This window comes from Scylla paramamosain, chromosome 29 (genome assembly GCF_035594125.1).
Source record: "Scylla paramamosain isolate STU-SP2022 chromosome 29, ASM3559412v1, whole genome shotgun sequence".
Taxonomy (NCBI): Eukaryota; Metazoa; Arthropoda; class Malacostraca; order Decapoda; family Portunidae; genus Scylla; species Scylla paramamosain.
Genome location: NC_087179.1, coordinates 17469380 through 17484379, shown reverse-complemented (window position 1 = coordinate 17484379; position 15000 = coordinate 17469380). Strand labels below are relative to the sequence as shown.

The 15000-nt window shown below is 42.3% G+C and overlaps 1 protein-coding gene across 2 annotated transcripts in view; it reads left to right on the top strand.

Moving 5' to 3' along the window:
- The window catches only part of LOC135115482 (juvenile hormone epoxide hydrolase 1-like), a 14905-nt gene extending 2929 nt beyond the window's left edge, over nt 1-11976 (top strand). For both annotated transcript variants that reach the window (XM_064032302.1, XM_064032301.1), the window contains exons 2-10: nt 730-909; nt 3521-3699; nt 4463-4692; nt 7963-8095; nt 9607-9809; nt 10343-10505; nt 10958-11035; nt 11213-11317; nt 11730-11976. In XM_064032302.1, coding sequence (XP_063888372.1) covers nt 730-909; nt 3521-3699; nt 4463-4692; nt 7963-8095; nt 9607-9809; nt 10343-10505; nt 10958-11035; nt 11213-11317; nt 11730-11835 — 1377 coding nt within the window. In that variant the 3' untranslated portion in view covers nt 11836-11976. The remainder of the gene's footprint in view (nt 1-729; nt 910-3520; nt 3700-4462; nt 4693-7962; nt 8096-9606; nt 9810-10342; nt 10506-10957; nt 11036-11212; nt 11318-11729) is intronic.
- Nucleotides 11977-15000: the final 3024 nt, after the last annotated feature.

Genomic DNA, 15000 nt, shown 5'->3' with positions numbered 1-15000 from the left:
TGCCTACACACCTGCTCCTCCTCGCCCTGGAGACACACTCATCTATCATCTATTAGCTTCAGGAGGGGGAAAAAAGTGCGGTGAAATTATCCAGCGGTCGATTCATGATTCATCCAGCCCAACGCCGTAAACAAACGCATTTCTTTATGCTTAATTTGTACTTTTTCTCATTGCATTTTGACCACTGTGCATGCAACGCTACTTACGCAATACTGTTCTCGTAGTGTTGTGCTTCAAGAGCCGTCCGTCTATGAGTAATAAAGCCAGCAGTCCAAACATCACTGGAAAACAAAAGCCTTTTTCTATAGGTATATTGAATTTCTGGATATACATATTTTTTTTTTCCTAACTGAACTTTAATAACTCAGCTGTAAAGTCAACCAGCCTGAGAGTTAACCAAGCAATCACCACCACCACCATGACCACCACCACCACTACCACTACCAACACCAACAACAACAATTACAACAATTACTATGAACCACACTCTGAAACTTGCACCCCGCACCTCCACTCTTTCAAAACGCTGTAGTTGAACCCACACGAGTTTTTGACAGAGTTTTTAGCATTCTCGTGACAGATAAACACAATCTTTACATTATTATCAGGAGAAACGCTCTTGAGAACCCTGCTAATCATGCATGTGGCTTTAGAATACAGAAAGAGAGAGAGAGAAAGAGTAAAAATTCCTGTAATACTTCCTTTAGCTAGTCCCTGTACCTTTGACAGATGGGGATCCTGCACATCCTGGTGGCGGGGCTGCTAGTGGCCGGTGCGGGGCATATCGTGTGGCGCACCATGCAGGAGCCGCCACCGCCCTTCATCGATCCTAACCCTTGGTGGGGCCCTGGGGAACGCCAGAAAGAGGACACCACCGTCAGGCCATTCAAGATTGATGTTTCTAAGGCTGTGAGTGATTTATATTGAACTATGTATGTATGTATGTATGTATGTATGTACCTGTATTTCAATGTGTGTACGTGTGTGTGTTATTTTTGGTATTGTTATATCAGAGCCTTTAGTGCTGTTGTTGTTGTTGTTGTTGTTGTTAAATGTGTATACACGGCTGGTAAGAGCATACATGTCAAGGGAAAGACTGATGAATAGTAGTAGTAGTAGTAGTAGTAGTAGTAGTAGTAGTAGTAGGAGCAGCAGCGTATCTGATGGCCAAGACATGCTAAGAAAAAGACTGAATGATTTATCTTATTACTCTTCCTCGTGACCAGTTCCTCGCTGACTCCCGATGGACCAGCAGCTCTCGTCATGTCATGCCTGCCCAATAATAATGACGACGATAATAATAATAATAATAATAATAATAATAATAATAATAATAATAATAATAAAAAGAAGAAGAAGAGAGAAAGGGTGATGATAATGATGAAGAAGAAGAAGGAGAAAACATCAACAACAACAGGAACAGCGAAAGGGCAAGAAAAACAAGCTATACTAGAAATACGAGAATTACAAGAACAAGGAAACTAAAAAGACGAGAGAAATCCGAGAAGAGAGAGAGAGAAAAAAAAAGAAAGGGGAAGAAGAAAAAGAAGAAGATGAACTACATACGACAGCAACGGCAAAAAAAAAAGAAAAGAAAAAAAAAATACACTTACAACATTCATCTTAATAATGCACTTTGAATATCGATGAGAGATGATGACGATAATAATAATAATAATAATAATAATAATAATAATAATAATAATAATAATAATAACAACAACAACAACAACAATACAATACTGAAATCGCTCTTTGGACTAAATTCGAAAACATTTGCGTCACACACCCAGAAGACTCCACTAGCTGAAGTTACACGGGCGTCTTTTTAAGGCTATTTTTATGCTTTTAGCGACAGATTAACAAGATTTTCACGACCCTGACTGAAGGAACGCCCCTGACAAACTGGCTAATCATCTCTGGGGCATTTGAAAACAGTCGTGATGAGAGACCAAGGCGTTTCAGAATACTAGCTTCATTTGAAAAGTCGTGATGAGAGACCAAGGCGTTTCAGAATACTAGCCTCTCTCTCTCTCTCTCTCTCTCTCTCTCTCTCTCTCTCTCTCTCTCTCTCTTGACAACAGTGCCGACAGAAGCACAAGTGTTTATGAGGGATAAGGTTATCATACAAAAATTCTCTCTCTCTCTCTCTCTCTCTCTCTCTCTCTCTCTCTCTCTCTCTCTCTCTCTCTCTCTCTCTCTCTCTCTAGCGTTTTCCTTTCAAATATCGACATAGTTTGGCATCGGTCCCTTTCCCCAAGTCTGTTAAGCTATTTACTGCTTTCATTTTAGATTTATTCGCCGTATTTAACTCTTCTGAAAGGCTATGCAGTGTTTTGAATAGATCTGACACGGTTAAAAGTGTGTGTGTGTGTGTGTGTGTGTGTGTGTGTGTGTGTATGTGTGGTTTCTGCCTTGTCATCATTACTTGAGTGTCACGTGTTCCTCTCTCTCTCTCTCTCTCTCTCTCTCTCTCTCTCTCTCTCTCTCTCTCTCTCTCTCTCTCTCTCTCTTCATGGCATTGCTAGTCTCATGAAATACCCGGATATTGCTGCCACTACCACCATCACCACCATCATCACCACCATCAGCATTACTACCACCCTTACTACTACTATTACTACCACTATTTTCATTCTTGCTTCTTTGATTACTTGTACTGTCAATACTTAACAATTTTTTTACCACCAATAGTCGTTATTTTATCATCCTCTTATACTTTAACTAGTTCTTGTAGCAGCAGTAATAGTAGTAGTAGTAGTAGTAGTAGTAGTAGTAGTAGTAGCCTTCTATCTGGGTCCTGGGGATTGGAAACGTACTATTACTACTACTACTACTACTACTTCTACTACTACTACTACTACTACTACTACTACTACAATAATACCCCTTCTATTCAGTGGTACTTTGTTTTCCTCTTCTCTGCACTAAAACAACAACAACAACAACAAAATATATATCACTAACACTCACCATTATCTTATTATATTATCTTAAATTCCCCCACAAAAGGAGAATTCGTGTTATCTCAAGGACTGACTGCTTATCTCATCCTCATCTGTGTGGTAGTGGCGCGGTGTGTTACCAGGTACAGAGCTCTCTTCTTCAGGGTTATCAATGGCCTGTGTGTCTGCTTGCAAGCCCTCTCCTCTGCTGTCTGATCTGTTGCTCGTACTATAATTGATGCTGCTGTGGTTGATTTTTGTTGTTGTTGTTGGTGTTGGTGGTGTTGGTGGTGGTGGTGGTGCCTCTGTAGTAAAACTGTATCTTCCTCCCACACAGATGACTTAACCTAACCTAACCTAACCTAACCTAACCTACTATTACTACTACTACTACTACTACTACTACAACTACAGCTGTACCAACACCCTATTTTCTCCTCACAGCTGACCTCACCACCTAACCTAACTTAACCTAACGTAACCTGACCTAACCTTATCTGACCTAACTGAACCTGACGTTAACTTGACGTAACCTACCCTTCTACAAGCACACCAACACGTATCTTCCCCCGCAGGACCTTGATGACCTGAAGGCGCGTCTGGCCCTGCCCCTGCGACTCACCCCGGCACTGAAGGACGCAAACTTCACCTATGGCTTCACGGACACCACACTGAACGCCGTGGTGAAGTACTGGCGCACTAAATATGACTGGAAGAAAAGGGAGGAGAGGCTCAATTCTTACCCTCACTTCAAGTACGTGCCTGAGAACATAAGATCATAAGGGTTGGAGCAAGGGGAGAACAGGCCTACACGTGGCAGTCCCCTTTGCTAAACATGCCTAACGTATCTTCCTCGTATCGTTCAGATCTATATGTGTCATCTTTTAAAGCTAACGGCAGATGCACACTAGAGGGACGGTCACACTCAGATACACTTCAGATACGTATTATTACATGCATATCATCTATGGGAACCGTAAACGCCAGTGTGGATGCTTCCGTTGAAATGCGTGTAATTATATTTGACTCCTGAACCGTGAGTGGACCGCGACTTGAGCGTGACCGTCCCTACAGTGTGGTTCAGCTCTAATGACTCAGCACTAACCTGATTACTGAGTCTAAGCAGTGAGTCAAGGGGTGGTGTGAAGTTCTCCGCGATCCAGCTTGGCCTGCCCTCTCAAGACAGCTAGCTCCCTTCCTTCACACTGCTCTATACGCGCACGCCCTTCACTTAGAATTTATTAGTAGTTTTGGGTAATCCTCTTGACTTTTTTCTGTGGGATCTGGCACCTCCTCAGTGGGCCTTTTTGATATATAAATTCTGTTGTTACTGGTCAGCGCCGCTCTTACTTAACAGAAAAGAAAAACGTTTCTACTGGAATAAACAATTAACTTTTCTTCACCAAAGCTTCCTATCGGTGGGCTGCTACTAACCTGTAACTCACTACTACTACTACTACTACTACTACTACTACTACTACTATTAAAGCCACAATCCTCCCTTTCTAACCCTTCAGGACTCAGATAGAAGGCCTGGACATTCACTTCCTGAGGGCAGCGGCGAAGGCGGGCCCAGGGGTGACAGTGGTGCCCCTCCTGATGGTGCACGGGTGGCCTGGCTCTGTGGTGGAGTTCTACAACATCCTGCCGCTCCTGACGACGCCGCAGGAGGGCAGTGGTGTGGCCTTCGAAGTTATCTGTCCGTCTATTCCTGGCTATGCTTTCTCGCAGGCGTCCGCTAAGCAAGGTGTGTGTGTGTGTGTGTGTGTTGTGGTCAATAAAGTATCTATCTATCTATCTATCTATCTATCTATCTCTCTCTCTTTCTGTGTGTGTGTGTGTGTGTGTGTGTGTGTGTGTGTGTGTGTGTGTGTGTGTCAGTCTTCCTTTCTCTTTCTTTATCTCTCTGAATGTCTGCGTACATTACTCTCTTTCTCTCTCTCTCTCTCTCTCTCTCTCTCTCTCTCTCTCTCTCTCTCTCTGTTAATCTTTTCTTCCCTCAGTTCACTTTCCTTCAACATTTATTAAACTTTATCACTACCCCCAGCTGACCTTCTTAATCTCCTTTCCTTTCCTTTCATCCCCTCCCCAGCCCCCTGCCCCACACTCTCTCTCTCTCTCGCCCTCTCGCCCTCTCTCCCACTCTCTCCCTCAGCTCAGATAGGTCGTGGCAGTTTTCGGCTTTTTCTGCACCGTACGCTGGTTCCCCACACCACGCACGGCACTGGAACACGTTTCTCTCTCTCTCTCTCTCTCTCTCTCTCTCTCTCTCTCTCTCTCTCTCTCTCTCTCTCTCTCTCTCTCTCTCTCTCTCTCTCTCTCTCTCATACACCCCCCACGCGCGCATTCCTTTCCTACTTTTCTTATCAGTGTCTCTCTACTTCACTACCTTGACAGCGTGTTATAGGGAAATGGGTAGTGGGGATGGTCTGCTAAGAGCGGTGAGGATTTTATAGGTGTGTGTGTGTGTGTGTGTGTGTGTGTGTGTGTGTGATGATAGTGGTATGGTTGACTGAGGTGAAGTTAGGTTAAGTTCAGGTGGGGATTTAAAGATTGTAATGGATTGAGTGTCGGGCGAAGTTAGGTGGAGTTAGGTTAAGGTAGGAAGGTAAACAAAATTGGTTCTAGAAGAGGTGATATGGAGATGTGATACCAAAAATGATAACACTGCACTCTTCACAATAAACTCGAAACAAAAAACAAAGCAAAAAAAAAAAAAGAAAAAAAAAAAAAAGAGAAAAAAAAAGGAAGAAAAGGAAAGACACCCATGAAAAAACTGACAGAACACCACCGTGGCCACAGAAAACGGCGAGTGTGGAAGAGTCAAGAAGCGCATAAAAAATACACCAACATTAGAGAATATAAGGGGCGGCAACACAAAGCCATCAAAACGAACGCCTGCCTCAAGATTCGGGCCGCGCTGCTCCTCCCGTCTCATTCAGAAACTGGTCGAGAAAATAGAAGACGTGAAGAGAGAGAGAGAGATAGAGAGATAGATAGAGAAAGAGAAAGAGAGAGAAAAGCGCCTCTCGTTCTTTTTTCTTTACCCATAATTGGCATACGCTTTCAACTTTATAATTGAGAGAGAGAGAGAGAGAGAGAGAGAGAGAGAGAGAGAGAGAGAGAGAGAGAGAGAGAGAGTCTTTTATTAGTTCTATATTAAGCAATACATTCTTCCATTAAGTATTTTTTCTTTTTTTTTCTTGTTCTTTATCTGAATTATTGCTGCATCTCCTAGTACCTTTATTTTATTATTATTTTTTTTCTCTTTTGCTCTTTGGTTCTCTTCTTTCTTTTTTTTTATTTCCTGTAGTCTTAATTGGTTTTTATGTCTGAATAATTAGTGTCTTTTCATGTCTTATTTATTTTATTTATCGTTTATTTTATATTTCATTATTGTTATTTTAGCTGTTTTTTTTCCTTTCTTTTTTCTTTATTTTCATGTACTATCATTACTTTTTCTATCAATATTCGTAATTTTTTTCTTGCTCTGAACTTTTGCCAATCTTCCTTTTGTTTTTATCTATTCCCGCTTTCCGTTTTCTGTTATTTTACAATCTGCCTTTACTATTTTTAAATTTTTTTTTATCAGTTCCCTTTTATCTTTTGTTTTATTATTTTCTCTTATCTTTTTTTCGTATTACTATTATCTTCAGCCATTTCTCGTTAGTTCTGTTCCCTTTCTCCGCTTTTTATTTATCTTTTACTTAAAAATTAAGTTTTGTCGTCTTTTGTTCTCTTATCTTTTACCGTTTTCTTTATTTTTTTTCTTTCTGTAAAATTTCCGCCGTCTTAGTTTCTTTAAATCCTTTTACCTTCATTTTCTGTTACGTCGCGATCCCAACACTTTTTTTTCTTTTCTTTTTACTTTTTTTCTTTTTCCTCCGGCGTACGCAGCGGAGAAATGTTGAGAGCGTTGAAAGAACCCAAGGAAAGTAGCGGCCTTCATCCGATCTGCAGCGTAGCGGGGCAAGAGTTCAACCAGTATTCTAAAACGCTTTGCTCTTTCTCTCTCTATTTCACCACGAGTATTTTTCAAAGGCTACAAAGATGATTAGCCGGTTTCTCTAGAGTGTTTCTCCTGTTAATAAAGAAGAAACATGGTTAATCTGTCACAAGAATCGTATAAAAATAATCTTAGAAATCTTTGAAGCGATATCTGTAGACTTGAATGTAATGGAGATGCGTCGTAGCTGTGGTTCAAAATAGAGCGGGAAGATGCAGCCCAGGAGAGACGCCACGGAACCAGCGTACACAAGCGAGGGTGTAGTGCAGTCACGCCTCAACAGATTCTAATACCACGTGTCTGAATATTGTACTCTGCAAGGCGTTGGCTGTCTCCTCTCCTAACTTGACCACACCTACTGCTTTTGTTCCTCTTCCTGTTACTTATATTTCTACTTCTAATACCACTACCTCTACTACTACTACTACTACTTCTATTACTACTGGTGCTGTTAACAATGATGATGATGATTACTCCTCCTCCTCCTCCTCCTACTTCTACTAGTACTTCTACTACTACCACCTCTACCACCACTTCAATAATACAACTATCACCCCTTCCCTCTTCCCCCCCATCCCACACACTGCGTCTTTCGGGAAAGTTGAAATAAGAGAAAGAAAGGGACACACACACACACACACACACGGACTACAACCAAACAGACGGTTATAAAATGAACCCACAGTAAACCTGCTGTCAGTAAGAGATGCAAAAGCCACGATCAGGCAACCAGCAAGATGGAACACCAAATATACGTAAAGTAACATTTCACCTTTTTTTTTCTCTCACTCATTTGTTTTTGCTTTGCATCTCGAACAATGTGCTTGCGTATACAACTTTCAGACCAGTCGGGTTCGTGACGTGCTCGACCCCTGCTGCTCCTCCTACTGCTGCTGCTCCTTTCCCTAACCCCTCTCCCTGCTCTCTCCTGCCTCCATTGCCCCCACTCCTCGGCACCCCGCAGCTCTCAAGACGAAACTGACTCGCCCACGTGTTTTTGTTTTTGGCCAGGCTTGGGGGACCTCCAGACCGCGCAGATCTTCCTGAAGCTGATGAAGAGGCTAGGCTACGAGAAATTCTTCGTGCAGGGAGGCGACTGGGGCTCTCTCATCGTGACGGACATGGCGACCCTCTATCCTGAGAAGTATGTGTGCTGTTGCTGATACTGATACTACTGATCTAGCCTAACCTGACCTGATAAGTATGTGTGCTCCTATTGATACTACTACTACTACTATTACTACTACTACTACTAATAATAATAATAATATCACAATCGCTTTCCCAGGCCGGCTCGTAAATACCAGATTTAACACAATACAATATTAATTCACTCCTAAATTTTTTTTGTGCGTGTGGAAAGTTAAGTGAGGAAAGATAATGATGATATTAACATACACTGCAGCAAAAACCTAACCTGACCTAACCAAACTACAGCCAAAAAAAAAAACTTCCTTGTGGTAACTGCTGACTACGTAAACAAGATCCCTCGCTAGATTCTCTGAGCGACATGATAATAATGACAATAATACATCTACTCTTTTATTATTGATTTCTCTTTCTTCCTTCTGTGTTTCTATCATTCATCATCGTTCGTTTCATGTGAATTCCTATTATCATTTTTCTTTCCTGCTTTTTTTTTTTTTTTTTTTTAGCTTTCGTATTCTAACCGACTGCACTCGACACAATCTCTCTCTCTCTCTCTCTCTCTCCACTACCTTCCTTTCTTCTCATTGAATTTAACAGGGAGTGGAAACCCGTCTAGCGAGCAATACTTGGCCCTCTCACGGAGACTTATCCCCCCACACAGACACACACCACCTCTTCTGCTAGACATCTGCATAATGCCCTCTCTGTACTGGACCGAGAGAGAGAGAGAGAGAGAGAGAGAGAGAGAGAGAGAGAGGAAAGAAGAGTTGTCGGATTTCTATTATTGCTTAAATTTTCTTTCTGTGGCATTCTCTTTTGTTTTCTTTTTGTTTCTTCCTCTTCTTCTCCCCCCCCCTCTCTCTCTCTCTCTCTCTGACGCAACTTTCTGTTTCATCTCTCCTTTCCTTATAATTCGCTCGTCTGCCTCGCCAATCCTTTCCTATTCATCTGTTTACTTTCTGACCATGGCGTGCTCTTCTTACCCGTCCCTTATCTTGCTTTCTTTTCTTATGTTTATTCTATTTATTTATTTATTCCCCTTTTTTATTTATTTATTTTATTATTATTATTTTTTTTTTTTTTATATATATCCTCCGGTTCTCTGGTTCATGGTGTGTACGAAGAAGAAGAAGAAGAAGAAGAAGAAGAAGAAGAAGAAACTCATGGCTCTTACTATTTCTGCCCTTAAAATTTAGTCCTTACAAGGAAATTAATCTTTTCAAATTACGGAGCATCAGATGTTGGCTCTCTGCTCTGCTCTCTCACCACAATTATTTTCAAAGGCCACAGAGATGATAAGCCGAGTCCTACTTCCGTCAACAATGTACATATCTTCTTGAACTATCACTAAAACCATAAAAAAAAAAACCTAAGAAAACCCGTGTCACTTCATTTCCCAGAGGCTTTTGAAAGTAGTGGAGATGAGGCGCGGAAGTATTTCAAAACAAGCGCCCGCTGTCTGCATCTCTCCGCATCACTAACGCGTTCTCTCGCTCTCCGTTGCAGTGTACTGGGCATTCACATCAACATGGCTCTAATCAGCACCACCGGGAGGATGCTGAAGGCAATCTTGGGCTCTGTGCTGCCGGCGGGGCTCGTGGTGGACGCAAAGGATCAGCACAAGGTGTACCCGATGTGGGAGAAAACGAGCATGTTCTTAAGGGAGACTGGCTACCTCCACATCCAATCCACCAAGCCTGACACTATAGGTATGCACTGTTGGAAATTGCTACCCGACTGCTTTCAAAAGGCTGTTGTTGAAGTTACGTGGGTTTCTAAGGCTGTTTCTCCGGTTCTAGTGACAAATAAACTAAATTCTTACACAGCGAACGGGAGAAATAGCCTGAAACACTCTTGAGAACCCGGGTAATCGTCTCTGTGGCCTTGGAAAATAGTCGTGGTGTTGGAGCAAAGCGCTTCTGAATACGGTTCCAAGGCACAATGCGATCCCCGTGTTGTCTATGTGTTGTTCATCCTGCCTTCAGACCAATGTCCCTGTGTTTCTTCGACTTATTGATTATTTATTTATTTATTTTTTTTTTAATGTATGAAGGGCTGCAGCTTAAGGCAACAAAATGGCTGAAAAAAGGCCCACTGAAGCCGCCAGCCCTTCAAAAGACTAATCAAAAGAATTATCTAAAATTATGAAAAGTATCTTGATAATTTCAGAGACATGGCAATAGTAACAGTAACAATAATGAAAATAATAATAATCATAGCCTACTCTCTTCTCCCATGTTAGGCGCTGCAGTAAACCAGCTCCCCGTTAGCCTAGCTGTGTACATACTGGAGAAATTCAGCACCTGGACCCACAAGGAGAACCCTCACTTACCCGATGGTGGTCTGCTGCAGCCTGACTTCCCAATCCCTCTTGATCAAATTCTCGACAACATCTGCGTCTATTGGTAGGTTCAGTGGAGTTCCCCGTGGTTTTATTTGTAAACACTGGCGCTTCGTCCCTACTCGCCCTGCTGGAATGGGTGTTATAAGGGTTTTTTTAAGGTGTTTTGATGGTTCTTGAGATGTTAAGTAGGACTGTACGAAAGGGGTGGAAGTTGTTAGGGCTTTAAAGAGTGTTTTTAGGGTTTCTGAGATGTTAAACTACTATCGTACGAAAAGGAATGAAAATTATAAGGGTTTTCAAAGAATTGGATGGTTCTTGAGATGTTAAGTAGGAATGAAATAAAGGACTAAAAGTTGTAAGGGTTTTAAAGAATGTTTTTAGGGTTTCTGAGATATTAAACTACGATTGTATGAAAAGGAATGGATGTTATAAGGGTTTTCAAGAATGCCCCTCAGCTCCCTGTTCCCCTGACTCCCCAGTCTTGTCCTCACCCCTGTCTCTTCTGTGGCGCAGGTTCACGGGCTCCATCACCTCCAGTATGCGGTTCTACGCTGAATATTTCGGCAAAGTCCTGACGCGAACCATTGACAAGTGGGTATAGTGGTAGTAGTAGTAGTAGTAGTAGTAGTAGTAGTAAGACATTCATTGATTATATTGAAATACATGTGGTTTTGGATAGCAATTATATGTTATAATAAAAACACACGTAATACTACATTCTAACAACTCTCTCTCTCTCTCTCTCTCTCTCTCTCTCTCTCTCTGCAGCATCCCTGTACGCGTGCCCACTGGTATCGGCGCCTTCCCTCAAGAGCTGGGCGTCGATCCAAAGAACTTTCTCGCTCACAAGTTTTACGACATCGTGACCTACCGGTGAGGTCGAGGGGCGCGTGGCGAGGGTGGCGGGCAGGGACACTCACAGACATATCAATAAATTCTCCCCTTCCCCTTCCCGTTCCCTTCCCCATCCCTTGGCCGTTTGTGGTATTTTAGATCTCCCCTAATCCCGTAGGTGTGTTTTAAATGCTACGATGGGGGTGGGATGGGTTAACAGAGTGTTGACTCCGAGGGGTGGGAAACAAGACACCTTCCTTCACCTTCCCTTCGTGTATCTATGGAAACAATAAACTTAGTGATTTGCTTTTCGTGGAAGGTAATGTGTTTATAAGCGTGAAAAAAAAAAATAATGGATGATGTAACCTTTCAGTCAGTGCCACACGTTTGTGAATAGCGACAAAAATTCACTTACCTCACGAAACTTGAAGCCGTTCTGTTTCACCCGCAGGGACCATCCAGCTGGCGGTCACTTCGCGGCCATGGAGCGCCCTCACCTGCTGGCCAGCGATATCCACACCTTCGTGAAGGCGGTGCGGCAACGGCAGATCCACTAACCCAACGTAGCCCCCGTGGTCTCCCCAGCCTCTCTCTCGGGGCAAAGCTCAAGTCAACTGTGTCAGTAATAGGAGTGCTATTAGTGTGTTACGAAAAAAAACAAAAAACAACAACAAAAAAACAATAAAAAATAAAAATTCCACATTGTTTATTGTAGCCTATTTACTGTTGTTTATAGGTACACTCCCCTTCACCTCCACGCTCACCTATCAGCGTCGCCAGCGTGTGAGTCGTCTACTGTGAACCGCCTGCTTCGACTCATATTCCGCCAAACCCTCTCAGATACGAGTGGAATCAAGCGAGGCGGCTCACTGCAGGCGATCCACCAAGCGATCCACACACTGCTTGGCAACGTTGAGTGACGAAAAGGGAAGGGACTAATAAGCAGGATAATAAGCAGAATGAGAATTTACATGAGCCATCCTTAAAGTTTACGTTCTCTCTTAAGAACTTAAAACAGAAAATGGAGAATTTAGTGACCCAAACTTTGAAATATTATTAGTAAGCAGACCGGTCGGTGGCGAATTGTTTTTCTTCCAGGTCCAGTGATAGAGAGCTACTGTGTAAGTTACATGCATTTACATAATTTGATCGTAGGTGTTGGATTATTGTTTTTGTTTTGTATGTTACTGATGATAGAGTTTTGTGGCATCACGTGTTTTTTTTCCTGGTGTGTGTGTAGATGGACTCCGCTGTTGTGCCAAATCTCTCCCGGGTCGAAACGCTAAACAAAAAAGTATAGACGGCACGTTCCAGGTTCATTGGGCCTGATGGAACACTCCCTATTAATACCTCCTCCTCAACCTCCTCCTCTTCCTCCTCCTCCTCAGCGCATAGTGAAATCAAAATAATGACATGCCAATATTATCTAAATTACTTAATGTTTTTATTACAATGATTACTACTGCTAATATGTTTTAAATATGTATGTAGAAGAAAATACCAGTTTGTTAAAGGATATTGTGTTTTCCAATTGTCAGCGATAAGAGAAGGACTGGATAAATGCCACGAGGAGAGAGAGAGAGAGAGAGAGAGAGAGAGAGAGAGAGAGAGAGAGAGAGAGTCCTTTCGCTCATTTTGTCTCGTATTTATTTACCTACTTTCTATTTTTTTCTTATTTTACTTTCATAAGATGCAAATTAATAACAAGGAGAACTAAGAAAGGAAGAAGAAGAAGAAGAGGAAGAAGAAGAAAAAGAAGAAAAAGAAGAAGAAGAAGAAGGAGAAGAAGAAAAAGAAGAAGGAAAATTTTCATCAAAACGGAAACAGTAAACCCATGACGAATCTCTCTCTCTCTCTCCTCCTCTCTCTCTCTCTCTCTCTCTCTCTCTCTCTCTCTCTCTCTCTCTCTCTCTCTCTCTCTCTCTCCTCTCTCTCTCTCTCAATTCATTTACACATCACTTAAGGTTTTTATAACACTCAGCAATCCACGAGAGAGAGAGAGAGAGAGAGAGAGAGAGAGAGAGAGAGAGAGAGAGAGAGAGAGAGAGAGAGGAGAGAGAGAGAGAGAGAGAGTTTGTGTGTCTGTCATTAAGAGGAAAGTTAATTACAAGCTCTTCGCTGGAAAAGAAGAAATAAAACGTGTGTTGTTAAGAAATTAGAGGGAAAAGCAACAATTAACTTCTGGAAATATGGTGAAAAGAGAAGAAGATCGAGAGAAAGTAAAGGAAAAGTTGTGTATTCTACGAAATAAAAGAAAAAAAACTATGAAAAACTGATTTCTATATGCAGGAAATTCCAACGAAGAGGAAAAGAAAAGGAAAATAAAAGAAGAGAAAACTAGAGTAAAAAATATATTAAATAAATAAATAAAAAGAACAATAGAAAAAGAAGACAAACGATAATAACGACACAAATCAATAGAAAATTAAGGGTGAAGAAAAAAAAAAAAAAAAAAACCGCAATAAAAAACACATTATCGTACTTCTCTCCTATCACAGCCATGCTCCAAAAAGATAAGACTGGAACTTTCGTATGGAGGTCAAAGATTATCGTACTGTTTAATACTAGGCCCACGAAAAAAAATTACGTATGTTGTTCAAGGAGTTAATGAAAGGAACCATGCATAATGCAGTCAGAATGTAGAAACTCGTGTAATTATTGTCGAGTATTGAGGGAGAGGAGGAGACACGGGGCCGTAGAGCAGAAAGGAAGGCATTCATTGATTCTGTTCCTATTCACAAGTGACAGTGTTCTTCCGGTGAAAGTACCTTAGAGAGAGAGAGAGAGAGAGAGAGAGAGAGAGAGAGAGAGAGAGAGAGAGAGAGAGAGAGAGACCATCAGTTAAATATCACCCTATGGCTAGCTGACCTTTCCGCTCTCTCACACTATCATTCTCTCGTCACGCGGATAAGTTTTCAAGGCGTGAATCACCTTCCTAAGAAACCACCACCACCACATCAGTATGTCCGTATGAATATCACAGGACTGCCAACCCTCTCACCCTCTCACCTACCCACCCTCCCTGTCACCTGTTGCGCGCTCCCTCTCTTACCCCCTCCCTTCACCCACTCCTTCTTTACCGTCTCTCTTACTCATTCCCTCCCTCTCTCGCTCTCCCCTCCCTCCTCTCTCATTAAACGTATGAGTCACGCCATCTGGTATGTATATCGAGAATGCGAATGATGCAGTGTATATCAGCAAAAGGCGGCAAGATGCACTTGATTGAACAGAGAGCAGAGCGGCGGAGTAGGCTTTGCGCATGCGCCGCCTGGGGGAACAGAGATGCCGGTTCTCATTATAAAACCCGGAGGCAGATAACTAGCTTAAAAAACACTCCCGCACACAACTGACCAATGATTTATTGACTGGGAATAATTGGGTGTTCATATGGGTTTGTGTATGGGAGGGAGGTACTGCCAGGGAACGTGTAATAGCGCGAGAAGTGGATTAGTTTGGTGACTGGAGGAACGGAGGCTGGTTGGAAGTAGGAGGGACTGAGAAGGAGACAAAAAAAAGTAGTCAGTCAGCTGTTGTTGTGAGTAGTGAGCGGTGGGTGCGTGCCTCAGTGTGTGCCGTGGTGAGTGTGAGTGTGTGTGCGTGTGTCCGTGCGTCTGTTTGTCTTTCTTGGTCAATGTTGGTGTTTAGTGGCGAAGTGAAGTGGTTTATCGTGGCGTTTCATTCAGCCATTCCTTCCTTCCTTCCTGTTAGCGGGGGAATATAAT